Consider the following 18,649-nt stretch of genomic DNA (forward strand, 5'->3'; position numbering starts at 1 on the left):
TGTAGCCCACCAGGCTCCTCTGTCCATGGGATTTTCCAGGCAAGAGCACTGGAGTGGGGTGCCATTGCCTTCTCCGCTGAAAAGGCTACATACTGCATGATTCGATCTCTATGGCATTTTGAGGAAAGGCAAAACTATGGAGACAGTAACAAGATCAATGGTTTCCAGGAATCAGAGGGCAGGGAGAGATGAATAGGTGGAGCACAGAGGATTTTTAGGGCAGTGAAAATATTCTGTATGATGCTGTAACGGTGGATACACATCATTATTGTTGTTGTTGTTTAGTCACTAAGTTGTGTCTTTGCCACCCATGGACTGCAGCACAACAGGCTTCCCTGTCCTTCACCATTTCCCAGAGTTTGCTCAAAATCATGTCCATTGAGTTGGTGATGCCATCCAACCATCTCATCCTCTGTCACCTCCTTCTCCTCCTGCCCTCAGCCTTTCCCAGTATCAGTGTCTTTTCCAATGAGTTGGCTCTTCACATCAGGTGGCCAAAGTATTGGAGCTTCAGCTTCAGCATCAGACCTTCCAGTGAATATTCAGGGTTGAATTCCTTTAGGATTGATTGCTTTGATCACCTTGCAGTCCAAGGGACTCACAAGAGTCTTCTGCAGCACCACAGTTCGAAAGTGTCAGTCCTTTGGTGCTCAGCCTTCTTTGTGGTTCAACTCTTACACCCATACATGACTACTGGAAATACCATAGCTTTGACTATATGGATCTATATGTCGTTATACATTTGTCCAAACCCATAGAATGTACAGAGCCAAGAGTGAACTAGAAGGCAAACTACAGATTTGGGGTGATAACGACATGTCACTGTAGGTTTATGGATTGTAAGAAAGGTACCACTCTGGTACTCATAATGGGGGAGGCCATGCATGTGTGGGGCCATGGAATATAGGGGAAGTATCTGTAGCTACCTTCCTCATTTTCCTGTGAACCTAAAACTGATCTAAATACAAAGGTTTTCAAATAGTTTTTATCACCACTTATTTCTTTTAAAGTTTTATTTATTTTCTGGTTGTGGCGGGTCTTCTTTGCTGCACGAGGATTTTCTCTAGTTATCTCAAGCAGGGGCTACTCTTGGTTGTGGGGCAAGGGCTTCTCACTGAGGCAGCTTGCTGCTGTGAGGCACAGGCTGCAGGCTCACGGGCTTCAGTAGCTGCAGCAACCGGGCTCAGGAGTTGGGGCACATAGGCTTAGTTGCCCTGTCGCATGTGGGATCTTCCCAGACCAGTGACTGAACCCATGTCCTTTGCATTGTGAAGCAGATTCATAACCCACTGAACCACCAGGGAATCCCACCACCTATTTAGTAAGCGGTTGTTTCCCCTTACCTGCTCCCCACCAGCCCCTGGCAACCACTGATCTACTTTCAGCCTCTCTGGATTTATCTATTCTGGACATTTCACAGGCTAAATGAACTCATACACCCTGACTTTTTGCCTCTAGTTTCTTTTGCTCTGTGTACGTATTAAAGGTTCAGGCACATTGTAGGGTGTGTCAGAACTTCCTTTGTTGTCATGACTGGATAGCACTCCATTCTGGTCAGACCACATTCTATATGTCCATTCATCCACGGCGGGATACATGGGTTGTTCCCATCTTTTAAGTAACGTGAATAACGTTGCTAGGAACAAGCAGGTACACGTATTTGCCTGAATACCTGTTTTCAGTTACTTGGGATACATTCCTAGGAGTGGAATTTCTGGTGATGTGGTAATTCTTTTTTTTTTTTTTTTTTTTTGATGTGGTAATTCTATGTTTAACTTTTGAGAAAGCGCCAACTCTCTTCCCCAGCGGCTGCATCCTTTACATTGCCACCAGCAACTTACCGGGGTTCCAATTTAGCGGTAACCCCCACCTTCACTTATCTTCTGTTTTTGCTCCCCTCCCCCAATTAGAGCCGGTCTCCTGGGCATCTTCCACTTTAAGGCAAAAAAAAAAAAGAGAAAGGCTGAGCGCCCTCCCTGTCTAGCCTCTGTCCTAGTCTCAGCCTCCACTCTGCCCCACCCCAAGAAAAACTGTAGAAAAAGACACCCACACATCCTTTCTCCTTCTTACTTTATCTTCAGCCTGTGGCACTGCTTTTGCCTTCATCACCCCCATGGTGTTAAACCGCAGGTCTCCCTCTCTCAGGTTTTACGGGAAGCGTCGCAGCCTGGGCCCCGATGGTGCTCTTTTATTTGATTCACTCCTTCCTGAACTCTCCAGGTTTCCTTCTCATCCCTATGGTCGCTCCTTCCTTCCTAATTCTTCCTCACCCCCAGAAACCGCTAGTTATGGGGACACTCCCTCCTCCTCTCCAATCCAGGGACACCCACTGAGACAACTAAACTTCTCTCTCCAACCCACAGTCCGAGCGCCTTCCTGATCTCTCCACGTGGTGGCCTCGCAGGTCCCGAGCTCTACTCCCAGTGGTCCCCTCTCCGTCCTCCCCGCCTTCCTCGTCTTCCTCCCCGCCTTCCTCGTCTTCCTCCCCAGCTATGCGGGCTCCATCCTTCCGCAGTTCACCCCAGGTACCTCGGAGGCGCTCTTGCTTCCTCTTTCTCAGGGCCACAGGAGATGGACTTTCCCCTGGAAACAAATAGAGAATCCGACCACTTCTCACCACCTGCACGGTCCCACCCTGCACCAGCGCCATGCCGCCCTTCCTGGACCAACATGATTGCCTCCAGGCTCCCACTTTAGTGCCCATCCACCGTAACAGTGTCCCCCCTCCACTATCATCAGAAACACCCTCCCCACTTTTAGGGGGTCTTTTTCCTTTATTGCTGTATCCTGCGCACCTAGAACAGTGCCTAATACCTAGTATAATACCATTCAGCTATCTTTTTTTTTGGACTTGGCTTTTGGGATCTTAGTTCCCCAACCAAGGATCCTACCCCAGCGGCACCCCCCTCCGCCGCCCCCCGCCTGCAGTGGAAGCATGGAGTCCTCACCAGTGGACCACCGGGGAAGTCCCCAAAAAATATCTTTTTTTTTTTTAAATTGCATCAGTCTTAGTTGCAGCAAGAAGGCTCTTAATTCTGAAGCATGGGCTCTAGAGTGCCTAGGCTTAGGGGATGGGGGAAGGAATGACCACAAATGGGGAGGGAGTTTCCCTTTTGGAAGATAAAAATGCTTTGCAGCTAGATAGTTGAGGGTCACACAACACTGGAAGTGTACTAAATGTATGGTAGACTTTAAAATTGTTGTTTAGTCACTAAGCTGTGTCTGACTCTTTGTGACCCTATGGACTGTAGCCCGCCAGGTTCCTCTGTTCATGGCATTTCCCAGGCAATAACAGTGAAGTGGGTTGCCATTTCCTTCTCCAGGGGATCTTCCCGACCCAGGGGTTGAACCTGGGTCTCCTGAATTGACAGATGGATTCTTTTATCGCTGAACCACCAGAGAAGCCCAGACTTTAAAATAACTAATGGCTAATTTAACGCTATGTGAGTTTCCCTCAAGGGAAAAAGAGAGAAATGGTGAGAGCTGGAGAGATATATACAGATGCACACACACACCCTGGACCCCCTCTCTATCTTCACCACTGCAGCCCCCACCCCACTCCATCCCTTCACTTCTCAGGCCCATCAGAATTCCCCAAGTGCCAGGACCCAGGCCCACTGACCATGTTCCCCTCCTTGTGGGTACCCCCTCAACATCCCTCCTCCCTTTTCAACCTGGACCCTCCCTGGAGTATCCTGAAAGTGACTCACTGGGCTTGTTGCCCACAGGACAGGATGGGTAACTGGCAGCACACGGTGACCCTGCTCAAGAGAACAAAGGCTGCTAAAATCCCGGCCTGCTCATGCGAGACAGGTGTTTGTAACCATGGCTGCCCCAGTGTGCCAATGACAAAGCTGGCCCTCGGACAGCAAAGCCACTTGCCCACGGCCACTCAGCAGGCTCCGGTGGCCAGGAGTCACCCACTGCAGCCTGCCCATTCCCGGCCCTCTGTCCCCTTGGTGGCCCTGATGAACCAGGCCTCCCTGGCATTCATGCCCTTGTGGGGTCACCACCTCTGCCCTTGACACACATCTGGGCTGACCTGAAACTCCACTGAATCAGCAGAACACGGAGGAACTGGTGGCCCAGTTCTATGTCTGAGTGTTAGAAGGTCTGGGAGCTTCGGCTCTCTACTTTGGGGGAACCCCGAGTTGTCAGAAAAGGACTTTGGTCATCCCCCTCGGGTGATCACATAGAAGGGCCAACTGGAGGAGCCACGCAGAGGGAGAGGCCCAGCTGTCCCAGGCACCCCCACCCACCTGTGCACCAGACATGACCCTGGTGCCGTCCAGTGACACAGTGACATCCAGCCAGTCCAGCCCCGAGATGCCAGCAGCCACCATTCACGGGAAAATAAAGAGACACAGCCAGGTGAGAGAATATACCAGTGGGAGTTTGGGGCCGGTGGGTACAGAGTGGTTTGTGCCACTGATCACTGGAAACCCAGCTGACACCTGAGGAAGATCCAGACCTTAGACCTCATCAGCTCAGGTGGCGTCTGACACCAGCCTCGCACCCCCTGACCTGCCTCCATGGCCTACTCTGGCTGGCCATACCTGAACAAAAATGAAGGTAGAAAAAAAAAATCTTGAAAAAAAAAAAAAAGAAAATTCTACCCTCTGGCATAACTCCTTCCTGACAACCAGAAGCCCATCAGTGTTCCAGTTCTGCAGCAGGAAACTTGGGCCCAGCTTGGGGGCTGGGGGTGCCCAGCGGGCACCAAGGGAAGGCCTTGTACCCCAGGAGGCTGGGCACCCTCTGCTCCACTGTTGATCAAGATCCCCTATTCTGGCTGCAGCCCACCTACCAAGCCCCCACAGCTGCCTGACAGAGAACTTGAGCTCCCAACACGCTGCCTGAGGCCCAGACTTCAAATCCTATGGGCAACTGCCCAGTGGTCTAATGGTTAAGACTCCACACTTTCACTGCCAAGGGCGCAGGTTAAATCCCTGGTCAGGGAACTAAGATCCCTCAACCCTCACTGCACAGACAAAACAAAACAAAAACAACCCATCTCCTATGGGAGCAGGGTCCCAAAGCTGAACTTTCATACCCCCAGGAAACTCTGTCCTCTCCCAGCATCTTGTCATCAGGGGCCAGCTCTCCGCCTGCTGGATGTCCGAGCCCCAAGACACTGTGTGGGTACCTGGGTGCTTCCCCAGGCTACCAGGGCCCCGGCCGCCCCATTAGGACATGAAAGAAATGAGAGTCAGAGAAGTCTGTCCTCATCACCCCACAGCTAGATATATTAAGCACACTTCCTGTATTCTTTGTTTTTTTGGCTGCACCACACAGCCTGAGGGATTAGTTCTCTGACTAGGGTTTGAACCCACAGCCCGGGCAATGAAAGCTCAGAGTTGTAACCACTGGACTGCCAGGGAATTCTCCCTTTCTATAGTCTCAACACCCTGGCAGCTGGGGCCTCACTGCCCAGGAACGGACTATCCCTCAAGGAGTAAGCGAGTTACTGGAGATAACTATCAAGTCACCAGTGACTTGTGCCTCTCGTGTGCATACCAACCAACCCAGAGCCACCATCCCCCTGCGCTGCTCATCCCTGGGGCCAGTGCAGTGTGACTGCCTGACGGTAAACTTTTCTCCTTTTTCGGCCACGCCACTCAGCATGCAGGATCTTAGTTCCCCGATCAGGGATCGAACCCATGCCCCTGCATTGGAAGCCTGGAGCCTTAACCACTGGAAGTCCCTGACACTAAGCTTTCGATTGCTGACGTCCATCGTGAATGTTGTGAACAAATGCCTCACCAGCTGCACAACACAGCTACTAGCCATACAACCTACCTGGTTATTACGTGACGCACCCATGAAGGTGCCCCTTTTAGAAACCCTGGGGAACCTGGATAACTGATAACTTAGGTGATCAGTTACCACCTGATTTCCTTCTGGGACCCTAATTCCAGCTCTTGTGCTTTAATCAAGAGTGAACTTGAGACTCCTGACCCTCAAACCCTAATATAGGCAGAGCCTATAGGTCTGCTTTCCCTCTCTCTCTCTCCCTCCAAGGATCTTTAAAAAAAAATTTTTTTTATTTGTTGTTGTTAAGTTGCTCAGTCATGTGCAACTCTTTGCAATCCCATGGACTGCAGCACACCAGGCTTCCCTGTCCTTCATCATCTCCCAGAGTTTGCTCAAACTTGTGTCCATTGAGTCGGTGATGCCATCCAACCATCTGGCCCTCTGTCATCTGCTTCTCCTCCTGCCCTCAATCTTTCCTAGCATTGGGGTCTTTTCCAGTGAGTCAGCTCTTCACATCAGGCGGCCAAAGGATTAGAGTTCCAGCTTCGGCGTCAGTCCTTCCATCAATTTTATTTAACTTGGCTGCTTTGGGTCTTCACTGCTGTGCACCAGCTTTCTCTAGTTGCAGCAAGTGGGAGCCACTCTCTAGTCGCTATGTGAGGGCTTCTCATTGCGGTGGCTTATCTTGTTGCAGAGCACAGGCTCTGGGACACGGGCTCAGTAGCTGTAGTGCATGGGCTTAGTTGTACCAAAGCATGTGGAGTCTTCCCAGAGCCTGGATTGAACCCATGTCCCCTATACTGGCAGGCAGATTCTGGACCACCAGGGAAGTCCTCCCCACCTTGATCTCTCTCAGTGGGGGGCCTGCCATGTACCCTCCAGGACCTTCAGGACAAATCTTGTCCCTCAAAGTTCCTTGATGGCCAGGACTTCCCCAGTGGTCCAGTAGTTAAGATTCTGTGCTTCCAGACCAGGGGTCATGCGTTCAATTCCTTGTCGGGGAAGTTCTGCATCACACAGAGTGAAGCCAAGTGGTTTTTGCAGAAGTGCATCCCGCACTGGTCCAGCCACCACACTGGCTCTGGTTGGGGAGCATCTGTCGGGGTCTTGCTGTAACAGGGCCCCAGCGGGTGCCCTAGGTGGTGCTCTCTGATAGCCTCGCTGTTGACAGGCTGAGACATTTATAACAGTCCGTGCCGACACCCCAGCTGCTGCTGCTGTTCAGTCGCTCAGTTGTGTCCAACTCTTTGCGACCCCATGGACTGCAGCACACCAGGCTTCCCTGTCCTCCACTATCTCCCAGAGCTTGCTCAGATTCATGTCCAGAGTCGGTGATGTTATCTAACCATCTCATCCTCTGCTGCCTCTTTCTCCTTTTGCCCTCAACCTTTCCCAGCATCAGTCTTTTCCAATGAGTTGGCTCTTTGCATCAGGTGGCCAAAAGATTGAAGCTTTAGCTTCAGTATCAGTCTTTTCAGGCCTCAGCATGCCTGAATAATAATAAAACCTACATTTTGAAACAAGGTGGAGACCAACCGGGGGACATCCAGCTTCTGTCTCAAAGACAGGAAGCCGAAACAGATGGAGGCCCCCCAGCCAGCACGCCAGGAGGCACCACCCAAGATCTGCTCCTCTCTGGGAATGCAAACTGTTCCCAGCCCCACCGTCCCCTGTCCTGATTCCAGGAGGCAGAGTGGCCAAGAGGATGCCCAGGGCTGGGTCCCTGAGTCCCACCCTCTATAGGCAGGCACTCCCCCACAGAGAAGGGACTGCACAGAGCCCCCAGACCACCCAGGCAGAGGGAGACAGAGGCCCAAAGGCAGGCAAAGGATGTGAACTAGCTTTAATCACTACTCTCAAACAGAGGTAGCAATAGTATCTGAGTAAGGGGGCCACCCCAAGAGTGATCCAGGGCCGGCCCCTCAGCTCCAGCTATGGCATGTTCCCCATCCAGGCTCCTCGTGTCCAGGGGAGGGTCCGGGCAACCCCAGCCTCCAGGGTCACCTATCCAGGAGCACAGGTGCTTGGCACTGTGAGGACAGAAGAAGCCAGGTCTGGGGGCTGATGTGGTAGCAGCCACATGTGGGTCCCCTCTACCTGCCATACTCGGGGGACGTATGATGTGGGGGTGAGAGCGCATGCTCAGAGCACCGAGGTCTTCTTCTCTGGCTGCAGTGACCCCTTCATGGACACCAGCAGCCCCAGCGGGGCCAGGCATCCCTGGGCACAGAGCCGGGACAACGCGAACAGGATGCCGGCAGCCAGACTGACACTGAGCACCGCTGTGGGGAAAGAGAGAGGGGAGTGAGTGAGGGGGTACCGGGAGCCCCCCACATCCACCAAGCTCCTAACACACCAGAAAGGGGAGTATGTAGCTTGTCCATTCTCCAGGGCAGCTTCCAGGTGTGGGAATGGGGGCAGGAGCTGTTCACATTACCTACAGCTGCAATAATCCCATAAACACTTCGGTTTCCAGACTGAACGGAGTCCTGGTCCTCAATGGCGGTGACTGTGGCATTACTGAGATAAGTGACATTCTCCAGGGTCACAGGAGTGCCCGTGGACATGGTCTTCCCCTCCTCGTGGGTCTTGGTTCCTGCAACAAGTCCAGGCATTCAGCAGCTGGGCAGGGAGCCCTGGGGCTGGAACGATGAATGGGTGTCCCAGTGCCCCAGGGTGAGGGAACTTGGGACTCATCCTCCGGCCCCAGACTGAGTGAGCAAGGCTGGTAAGCACTTGCTGCCCGAGTGCCCTCCTGCATTCCCATGGATATGCCGGCTCAGGCAGACACACATGTGCACGCTCCCAGCCTCGTCACACACTGGAAGGTGTCAGGCATCCTGCTCTACTGACCAAGCCTCCCTGCCCCCATAGCCACACACCGCAGCCAAGCTCGTCGCTGTAGTCGGAACAGTCCCGGTGGCCATCGCAGAGCCACGTGCTTGGGATACACAGACCGTCCAGCGGGCAGCACAGCTCGCCTTCTGGGCAGGGCTGGGGCCCGCAGTTGAGAAGATTCTTGTTGCGGTCAGGGCAGTCATCCATGATGTCACAAGGGGAGGGGCTTCCATTGGGTACCTCAGTACCTGGGGGTACATGGTGAGTCAGGGCAAACACCCACCCAAGAGAGCACGGGTACTCCCCACCCCCCACCCCACTGCGAGCCCCACCTTCTGGAGACTGACTGACTCTATAAGGTCTGCCCATCCCAAGGGCTCTGCCCTTCTATTAGCACCACCTTCCAACCAAGACCCCACTAACTTGCTGCCCTGCAAACCCATCTTTTAACCCAAAGATCCAGCCGACCCTCCTTGAGGCCCCGCCCACCCCAGAGTTCCTTGCCTGAAACCCACACCCCTTCCACAAGCACCTCTTCCCATGGCCCTGAATAGCCCCACCCCAGGGCATGGCCACTTACCACACTCTTCTTCATCACTGCCATCAAGGCAGTCCTGGTCAACGTCGCAACGCCAGATGAGGGGCAAGCAGCGGCCATCGCTCCGGCACTGGAAGTTGGTGGGCGGGCATGAGCCTGTGCTGGGGCCTGAGGAACGCACACAAGTGGGAGGTCTGGACCCTCAGCTAGGAGGACAGTGTCTCAAGCTGCGACCACCAGGAGAAAGCCAGGTCCCAGGAACTACACTGGTGGTCACCACCTTTGCTAAGGATGTTCTGTTGGGGGTCCTGAGCCCAGCAGTTCACAGCCTCACCAAGAGCCCTACTGGTCAGATTCTACAGCCATGCCCATTCTACAGAAGACACACAGGAGAGGAAAGGCCTGAGGCTACAAGCTAGTGGCAGAGTCAGGGTTCAAACCCAGGTCTCACTGATCCTGGGGTCTTTACCAGGCTCCAAATAGCCAGATGGTCTCCCCAAGGGTCTCTCCAAGCTTGTGGTTAAACAGACTAGGGGAGGGGCCATCTCTGAACCTGGCCTGGCTCAGGCCCACCGTCAGGGTCAACAAGGCCTGTTATGTCCCAGCTATCCTTAGCAAAGGAGAAGACTCTTGAGAGTCCCCTAGACAGCAAGATCAAACCAGTCAATCCTAAAGGATTATCTGATTATCCCAACCCTGAATATTCATTGGAAGGACTGATGCTGAAGCTGAAGCTTCAATACTTTGGCCACCTGATGTGAAGAGCCAACTCATTGGAAAAGACCCTGATGCTAGGAAAGATTGAGGGCAGGAGGAGAAGGAGATGACAGAGGATGAGATGGTTGAATGGCATCATTGACTCAATGGACACAAGTTTGAGCAAACTCCAGGAGATGATGAAGGATAGGGAAGCCTGGCGTGCTGCAGTCCATGGGGCTGCAAAGAGTCAGACAAGACTGAGTGACTGAACAACAGCAACTTAGAAAGTTGCTGTTGACCATGGCTTGTTGACCCACCCCCTGAATTCCTCCCAGAACTCTGACCACTTTCCCCATCCTGACTGTGCCACCTCTTCCCCAGGTTCCCCAACCCCATCTCCCTCAGACACCAGAGACCTGTCAGAGTCACACCATTAGGCCACCCACCCTTGCCTGCCCTTTGCTCAACCTCTCACAGCCTACATCCTGTATGTGGCCGGTAAGTCCTGACCAGCCCTGAACCCTTCCTGGACCTTGCTTCCTCCTACATTCCTCCTCTTCATCAAGCTCCCTCTGGCCTAGCCACCATGCTGCTGTGGCAAGAGGCCTGGCCCATTTCCACCTTTTGCCCTTGCCGTTCCCAGGCCCAGTACTCCCTCTCCTCCCTCCTCTCTGCACTTCCATGATTTCCTCCTCAGACTTCACGTCTCCAGCTTATTTCCTGGGATGGGTCTCAGGTCCCTCTCAGAGACCCCTGAAGCCCAGCATCTTAGAACAATGGCCCTTGAACTGGTACCTGTGTAAAGTGGATACTTAGCGATGGTCAGGGCCATGACCTTTTGACTGTAAACCCAGGGTACTGCCTGATGATAAATGGACACAGCTCACACAACGGTCTGGGCTGTATCCAGCTGAGATATGAGCCTTCCGGGACCCTGAGCAGGAGAGACACAGAAGGGCCTGGAAGCTGGGCCAGCAGACTGGAGTCTGAGGGACCTAGGAAGGGAGTGGCCTTTATAGCTTCCTCCTGGGTGCAGCAGGGTGGGTGGCAAATACCTGGCTTGGCCCCAGCCTAGCTCTGTTCCATTTGATTCTGGTCCACTTGCCCCTTCCACCTCTGCTCACAGGGGCAAGGTTGAGTAAAGCCCCATTCCAAGCCGCCACCCTCCACAGCCAGCCGGTCTGCAAGCTGGCCTCCAGGCCCAAATAACCTGTGGACCCCACCGTCCCTGAGCTCTGTGGAATGGCCTAGAGCCGACTTCCTTCCCTTCCATGGGGATCCGAAAGCCTACAGCTCCCTCCCCAAGTCTTGCCCCTCTCCGTAGCAACCTCTGACCTCCCTCCCTGGAGTCAGGGAGTGTGTGTGTGTGTCCTATAAAGTGGGCATCAGAGCAGAGCCAACCGGGCCTTACAGGGCCGTGGTTTGGCGAGATTAGTGACTGCCCCTCCCAACCTCATTTCCCCACCTGGGAAAGGGGCCACGCTAGGAGTCCCTACCTCAGGGTGCCGAAGGGAAGAGACTGCTTGGGTGTAAAGGGCCTAAGCTTGGTTAATGTCTTGATCCTTGAAGGCAGGAGGAACACTTAGCTTGAAAAGGCAGGAGTAAGAAGGGGAACCAAGTAAGACAGGACCCGCGGGTGTGTGAATCTGAGTCTACAGCTGAAAGTCGGGGGCACCAGTGTGCACAGGGAGGTCATTCTAACCTGTCCCGCTGCCTCTGGGAACCTCTGAGAGAGCCACCTCACTGAGGCCAGGGCAAACGTGTCCTAGGACCTGGGGTTCCAGGGAAGATCTTTCTTTTTCTCATAAATCCAGAGAAGGAAGGTGCAGAGGTTGAGAGGGCGGGAGATGGTCGCCGAGGAAACTCAGGCAAATCGCCCCGGGAAGCAGGCGCCAGATAACCAGCCGCATTAAGGTTGGAGGTCGGACAACCAGAGTCTGTAAAGAACTTTCCTGCTTGTGCTGGGGTGAAGGGCAGCTTGGAGGTGACAACGGGGCACGACAAAGCAGAGCAGGTGCCGGGTGTGAGAGGGCCGAAGCAGGGCAGTTAAAGGCAGGCACAGCAACCCGGGCGAAGGGTCCACCACTGGGGAAGGCTCTTTCAAGGGCTAGGCTCCCCTAGACCCGCGTGCGGAGGGAGTGTCCTGGACAGACTTGCGGCGTAGCCAATGGTGAAGCGCTGCTGGCGGGCGAGGGCGGAGCTAGACTGCAGGGGTAGAGGGCTCGCGGGCTGCAAGTTCACTCACCTGGGGCCTGGGTCGGGGACCAGGCCTGGATCGGAGTCGGGGCGATCTCCAGGCACAACCCGAAGCAGAGAAGCACCCGCAGCCCCAGGCCTAGGGCCGCAGCACGCCGCGCTAGACCCCGAGCCACCCAAACGTTCATCGTACCACCCCAGCTCAGCGCCGGCTGGGTCCACGCGCATTCCCGGCCTCTCTCTTATCCTCGCGCACGCCTGCGCACATATCCGGAGGGCGGGGCCCACACCCGGGGCGGGGCCTACGGCCAGAGATCCCGCTGCAGCCCCGGGCTTTGAGTACCGTAAGTGTCCGAATACCAGGGGACCCCCGATTTGAGAGTCTTCCCCTGTTTTCCCAGTGACAGACATATCGAAAGGTATGGGGCCTATTTGAAATTAAAAACCTCTGGAGATGCAAATGAACTCGTACTGACAAGTATTGTCATCTTACGATAACGTTCCACATGCACCAAATGTTCTGCCTAATTATATTAGGAATGCCTCATCCCCTCCCTGCTCCTTCTTCTTTCGTGCGCCCGAGCTTATTATATATTTTATTTACTAATAGTACTTTGATTTATTGATTCCCCACTAGAATGTCAGACCCAGGAGGGCAGGAATACTGTGTTGCTCCTTGTATCCCCAACGCCTGGAACAGAGCCTGATAAATCAACGAAATGTCAGTTCTTGGCTTTCTTTCTGGGTTCTCTGTCCCTAGCCCCAGGATGTTCTCACTACCTCCTAATCCTCACAGACTTCACAGGGTGGGTCTTACATTTAACTTCCGAAGCAAAACAAGCGAAAGTAGCCTCAGCTTTCTCTTCTCACGCACACCCCTTAGGCACACAAAATTCAAACTTACAGGTTTTCTACCCAGCTGCTGTGTTTTCTTCTTGACAATAAAAACTTTTACCCGCAGCTCTGTCCTCAGCAGAAGCAGGGCTACTGCACAGCAGGCCCCCAGGCAAGTCGCCATCCTCAGCTGTGCGTGTTTCCTGTGAAGCAACACTAACGCGTCCAGATTTTCACAGCAGGGGCTCTACTTGCAGGTTGACGACATGCTTACTATTGAAAACGTTGGCGATGGGCTTTCCTGGTGGCTTAGTGGTAAAGCATCCACCCACCAATTCAGGAGACACATATTCCATCCCTGATCTGAGAAGATACCAGGTGCCCTCAGGCAACAAAGCCTGTGCACCGCAACTGCTGAGCCTGCGCTCTAGAGCCCAAGAGCCGCAACTACTGAAGCTCTAGAGCCCTTGCTCCACAACAGGAGCAACTACCCCAGTGAGAAGCCTATGCACCCCCAACTGGAGAAAAGCCCTCCTAGCAACAAAGACCCAGGACAGCCAAAAATAAAAATTAAAAATAATGTGTCATATAAAATGGTGACTTAAAAAAAAAGTTGGAGATTATAGCGGGGGGTGTGTGTGTGTGTGTGTGTGTGCGCTTAGAATAATCTCCAATTCCCAGGAGAAACTGGGTAAGAGACAAAGAGGCAGTGGTGCAAATGCAGATGAGAAGGGCAGCAGGCACGACTGCCTGAGGGAGGGGAAAGGAAGTGTCCCGCAGCACCACCTGTGGGGCTTGGCATCTTGGTGAGGTTGGCCTCTGGGATCCAGGGAGAAGTGTTGAAGAAGCTCTGGGTTACCCAGCTGGCAATGTGTAGTCGTTGAACGCAGACTCCTCAGCAGCTGGGTTCAGGCTCAGCTCTCAGGGAGCCTGAGAGAGTTCTTGGTCTCGCCACACCTGTTCTTCTTTCACTATGACCTCACAGGGACGCCCCAGGTGGCTCTAGTGGTAAAGAACCCACCTGCCAATACAGGAGACTGAAGACGTTGAGTTCGATCCCTGGGTTGGGAAGATCCCCTGGAAACGAGAGGCAACCCACTCCAGTATTCTTGCCTGGAAAAAAACCTTGATTAGATGGACCTTTGTTGGCAAAGTAATGTCTCTGCTTTTTGAAATGCTGTCTAGGTTGGTCATAATTTTCCTTCCAAGGAGTAAGCATCTTTTAATTTCATGGCTGCAATCACCATCTGCAGTGATTTTGGAGCCCCCCAAAATAAAGCCTGCTCCACTGTTTCTCCATCTGTTTGCCATGAAGTGATGGGACCAGATGCCGCGATCTTAGTTTTCTGAACGTTGAGCTTAAAGCCAACATTTTCATTCTCCTCTTTCACTTTCATCAAGAGGCTCTTTAGTTCTGCACTTTCTGCCATAAGGGTGGTATCGCCTACGTATCTGAGGTTATTGGTATTTCTCCCAGCAATCTTGATTCCAGCTTGTGCTTCATCCAGCCCAGTATTTCTCATGATGTACTCTGCTGCTGCAGACTAACTCACTTCAGTCATGTCCAGCTCTGTGCGACCCCACGGACGGCAGCCCACCAGGCTCCCCTGTCCCTGGGCTTCTCCAGGTGCACTCTGCATAGAAGTTAAATAAGCAGGGTGATAATATACAGCCTTGACATACTCCTTTTCCTATTGGGAACCAGTCTGTTGCTTCATGTCCAGTTCTGTTGCTTCCTGACCTGCATACACAGCACATATCTGGCACACAGGATGAGCTCAAGACGTCAGACCTCTTCCCTACTGCATTCCCTTGCCAAATTTCAAGTCTAGGTTATAACACGTTTCTTTTTTCTTATTGGCTTACAATTTATTTTCTCACAATTCTGGTAAGTTCAGGATTATGGTGCCAGAATAGTCATCCTCATTGATAACCATCTTTTCACTGCGACCTCACTTAGCAGACTGGGTCATTAACTTTATCCAGAAACCTTCAATGGCACATCTCACCCAGGGTTATTAAAAGTTCTTTGGTGTTACCTCCTTATTACCTCTGCACACTTTGCCCAGTCTTCTCCCTCCTGATCTTTCTAAATTCGATTTCATCCTTTGCTCAAACCAGAATCCCACCTCTTCCAGGAAGCCTTCCCAGGGGTTTTTTCCTCCTGATAACCATTTAGCATTTGTACTACCCACTCTTGGAGCATGTATACCTTCCCCTATGACTGTGACCTTTTCCCTCCTTGCTCCAAGCTTCCAGAGGGTGAGGCAGCCTCAACACTATCCTGGCACACAGCTGGACTTCACCCACTGACAGGTTTTGGGGGTTCTTCCATGGGCACTCACAACCCTGCCACACTGGAAGGCACTGTGTGGCCCCCCTCTTCGCGCCTGTGACCAGATGAAGGCCACTGCCTTTTCAGCTTTCACCCCCTGGTCATTCCTCTGTGGGAAGCAGCGCTTTCCTCTCCTAAGCTAACCCCACCTCACACCCCCAGGCCTGCGCAGTAAAGTTTCTGTTTCAGGGAGGCCTTTCTGCAAGGGCCCTGGGTGAAACTTCCTTGTGAGCCACCTCACCATCCCCTGGGGCCCCTGCTGGTCAAGAAAAGGTGGGGGCCCTGGTGGGAGGTTCTGGTGAACATCCACACTAGTGATGGCTGGGGCGGGGAATGGGGGTGGGGGAGGCATCTCTTAGGAGAGGGAAGTGAGCAGGTTTTGTTCCCCCACCACCACCCTTTACAGTGAATGCCCCCTAGACACCCTGGAACCCGCTCCACCGCTCTGAAGGGTGGAGCCAGGCCCTCAAGGAAGGGACGGTGACATCTCCGTGCCCAGTGAGAGCACGTCACCCTAGAACTCCAGAGCCATTCTGCCCTGTTCCGGCACGCTCACAGGGTTCAGAGATTCAGGATACAGCACCAGGAATGCCCTGGCAGTCCAGTGGTTAGAACCTGGCGTTTTCACTGCTGGGGTCTGGGTGCAACCCCTAGTCAGGGAAACTAAGATTCCACAAGATGTGTGGTGTGGCCAGAAAAGAAAAAAAGAGATGTGGCACCAACTTCACCCTGAAGTCCAAGTAAGCCCATATGTCCTTTCAAAAGTAAAAACAAGCGATTCTTGGGAGCACAATACATAATTTTTATAAATGAGGTCACGTTCTGCCCGGAGGGAATCAAGGAGTCCAAGGAGGAAGAAGCACTCTGGTGGCCCTGAGGGCTCAGCCTGGCGCCCCCAGCCAAAGTCACAGGTAAGGCTCATCCTGGGACAGCTCCCACCTCTTTATGGGAGGAGCCGGTGACACAGCCTTCTTCTCAGAGGCTGCTACAGCTGAGCTGGAAAATGAAGAGAGACTTGAGTCAGCAGTGGGGAGCAACCTGAGGGAGCACCCCCTGAGGTAGCAACATATCTCCTGAAACCGGAGATGTGGAGGCCAGATTGCAGGGTGTTTCAGAATGCACAGGCCTCTCTAGTGGGGTTCCCCAAAGGGTCGGCTGACCACTTTCTGCCCCCAAGCAGTACGACTGTCCTGGTTCCTGGTCTCAGAAATAGTGTGAAATGCTGGACTCTTCCTCCAGCACCCCTTCCCACTGGTCCCCCCTCCCGCTGCCCCAGGGCAGGACACTGGCTCCAGAAGGGCCAAGCAATCAGATGACCCATGTCCCCAGCAACTCCTCCCCTTGGATTCTGAGCACCTGCTACATGGCAGGCACTGTATGCAGGAAGTGCTAATGAGATGAGGGCCAGCCAGTCTAATGGGGCTGAGTTAATACGTAGTCAAAAATAAGACCTTTTGGTCCAGGGTAAGGCCTAAGGAGACACTGTGCCAGCAGATTTAAGGCAGGGACCCACCCGGCCCCTGGGGTTCCAGGGCCTCCCCTCCTCCCTTCCTCCACCTGAAGGAAGTGGAAGAGGTAGAAGGCAGCCTCCCTGGGAAATGCAGACACCCTGGGGGCAGGTGAAGCGGTGAGGGGGAGTGGGGCAGCCTGCCAGTCTGGGGCTGGGCTCTGGTGAATCTGAAGACTGCAACACGGGCCATTCATTCACTGAGTTCTAAGCCACTTGGCAGGCCCGGCCGCATCACCTTACCAATCTCATCACACTGCAAGCCCACCAACCCCATCTTACAAAGCAGCAGTTGAGGCTCAAGAAGGCTAAAAGACCGGTCCAGGACCACAAGGTGAATCAGCTGCAGAGCCCAGATACCACTGGGAGGGATGGGACAAAATGCTGTGAAACTGCACTTCTGCCACCCACGATGTGTGTGACCTACGCAGAGCACCTGGCCTCAATTTCTTTTTCTCCAACAGAGGTCATCACTGCCTAACTTGTGGAATTATTAAGAGGCAGACATGCCACTGACTCCATTCTAAGAGCTTACAAATAGTTCATTATGTGAATTAAGCCTCATAATGACCCTGCTATAGACAATGTTTGTTTCCACACAAAATCCATACATTAAAATCCTATGCCACAGTGTGACGGCGTTAGGAGGTGGAGCCTTTGGGAGATGACTAGCTCATGAAGGTGGAGCCCTTATAAGAGACCCTTCAGACCCCTGACGCCTTCCCTCATGTGAGGACATGGCAAAAAGATACCACCTAGAACCCAGGAAAGCACCCTCACCAGACACTGAAGCTGCAGGGGCCTTTTACTTGGACTTTCTAGCTTCCAGAACCATGAGAAGCAGTTTTCTGTTGATTATAAGCCACCTGGTCTGTGGGAACCTGTCCTAGCAGAACTCTTAAGTAAACACCACTACTCCTCCTATTTAACTAAGAGACACTGCCTAAGGCGAGGGACCAAAGTGGGTTTTGAGAGGCCTGAGGTTTACACAATTCTCTCTCAAGAAGGACATAAAATTACAAAAACAACAATGCCTGGGTTTCTTCCAAAGCCCTTGAACGCCCCATGAAGCTTCCTCTGCTTTGCAGGAAACCCACCCCAGGCTGGGTGGGGATTTATTTGCTCCTCAGATGAAAAGCCCCCAGTAGGACATTTCCTGCCACAGCTGATGCTAGACAGACTTGGGAACTTGAAAAGCACAAGCAGGATAGGGGGTGGCCTCAGAAGGGGCACTGAGGCGTCCTCACCTCTCTGCGGGCTTGCCTGCCACCAGCACCTTCTGTGAAGACATGACAATCGAGGGCGGCATGGCTTCCCGGCGACCGTCGCGAGTACAGTAGTAATTGTTGGAGAGTTTGTGGCTGGGGCCCACGGGCAGCTTGGGAGGAGGCTGAGTTCTGAGAAGAAAAAACATGGGCACTAAAGCAAAGTGAGAGTTGTTCTCTCCGCACAGCTGGGCTGCAGCATGGGCCCATCACCTCAGGCACAAGGCCTGGCGCGGGCAGCCACTGGAACGTGCTGGCGGCCAGGGGTATCCCTTGACACACTGCTGGTGCCACAGGCCTGGGGAAGGGCCGGGCCCAGAAGCGGGTGGAAGCCCCGGCACTGGATGCGAAGGTGCTGGGAGGCGAGGTGTGGGTCTGCCCCAGAAGTGGAAGGCATGGAGGAGCCTTTTGTGAGGGAGGCCTGTTCCCACCCCTGAGCGTGGCCAGAGCTTGGCAGCAGGCTTCATTTCCACCTGCACGTTCTCAGGAAATGAAAAGGCTCTGTCCACTACCTGTCAAGCAGGCATGGTCAGCAAATCAACACTGGGGCAACAGCCGCAGACTCCGCTCATTCTGAGGGGCCTTGTCCCCAAGGGCCAGCCTGCAGAACCTCTGGGCTTGCAGTTCTTTCAGAAACTCTCTGAAGAACTCTACAGAAGTGAAAGGAATTCTCCATGCAAGAT

General features: G+C 53.3%; 4 protein-coding genes across 7 annotated transcripts in view; 1 reads left to right on the forward strand and 3 right to left on the reverse strand.

Moving 5' to 3' along the window:
* The window catches only part of TIMM44 (translocase of inner mitochondrial membrane 44), a 369,417-nt gene that overhangs the window by 269,097 nt on the left and 81,671 nt on the right, over positions 1-18,649 (reverse strand). The gene's annotated exons all lie outside the window — the stretch shown is intronic.
* RPS28 (ribosomal protein S28) overlaps positions 1-18,649 on the forward strand; it is a 239,358-nt gene that overhangs the window by 214,901 nt on the left and 5,808 nt on the right. The window lies entirely within an intron of this gene.
* CD320 (CD320 molecule) overlaps positions 7,582-18,649 on the reverse strand; it is a 92,725-nt gene continuing 81,657 nt past the window's right edge. Inside the window, exons 2-6 of the mRNA XM_055545857.1 lie at positions 12,075-12,239; positions 9,173-9,298; positions 8,637-8,840; positions 8,192-8,350; positions 7,582-8,036 (exon numbers count right to left, since the gene is read on the reverse strand). Coding sequence (XP_055401832.1) covers positions 7,897-8,036; positions 8,192-8,350; positions 8,637-8,840; positions 9,173-9,298; positions 12,075-12,213 — 768 coding nt within the window. The 5' untranslated portion in view covers positions 12,214-12,239 and the 3' untranslated portion in view covers positions 7,582-7,896. The remainder of the gene's footprint in view (positions 8,037-8,191; positions 8,351-8,636; positions 8,841-9,172; positions 9,299-12,074; positions 12,240-18,649) is intronic.
* Positions 15,973-18,649, reverse strand: part of NDUFA7 (NADH:ubiquinone oxidoreductase subunit A7) — an 84,341-nt gene continuing 81,664 nt past the window's right edge. For all 4 annotated transcript variants that reach the window (XM_055545912.1, XM_055545931.1, XM_055545920.1 and 1 more), the window contains 2 exons: positions 17,949-18,098; positions 15,973-16,190 (listed from right to left, as the gene is read on the reverse strand). In XM_055545912.1, coding sequence (XP_055401887.1) covers positions 16,100-16,190; positions 17,949-18,098 — 241 coding nt within the window. In that variant the 3' untranslated portion in view covers positions 15,973-16,099. The remainder of the gene's footprint in view (positions 16,191-17,948; positions 18,099-18,649) is intronic.

Source organism: Bubalus kerabau, chromosome 1, assembly GCF_029407905.1.
Source record: "Bubalus kerabau isolate K-KA32 ecotype Philippines breed swamp buffalo chromosome 1, PCC_UOA_SB_1v2, whole genome shotgun sequence".
Taxonomy (NCBI): Eukaryota; Metazoa; Chordata; class Mammalia; order Artiodactyla; family Bovidae; genus Bubalus; species Bubalus kerabau.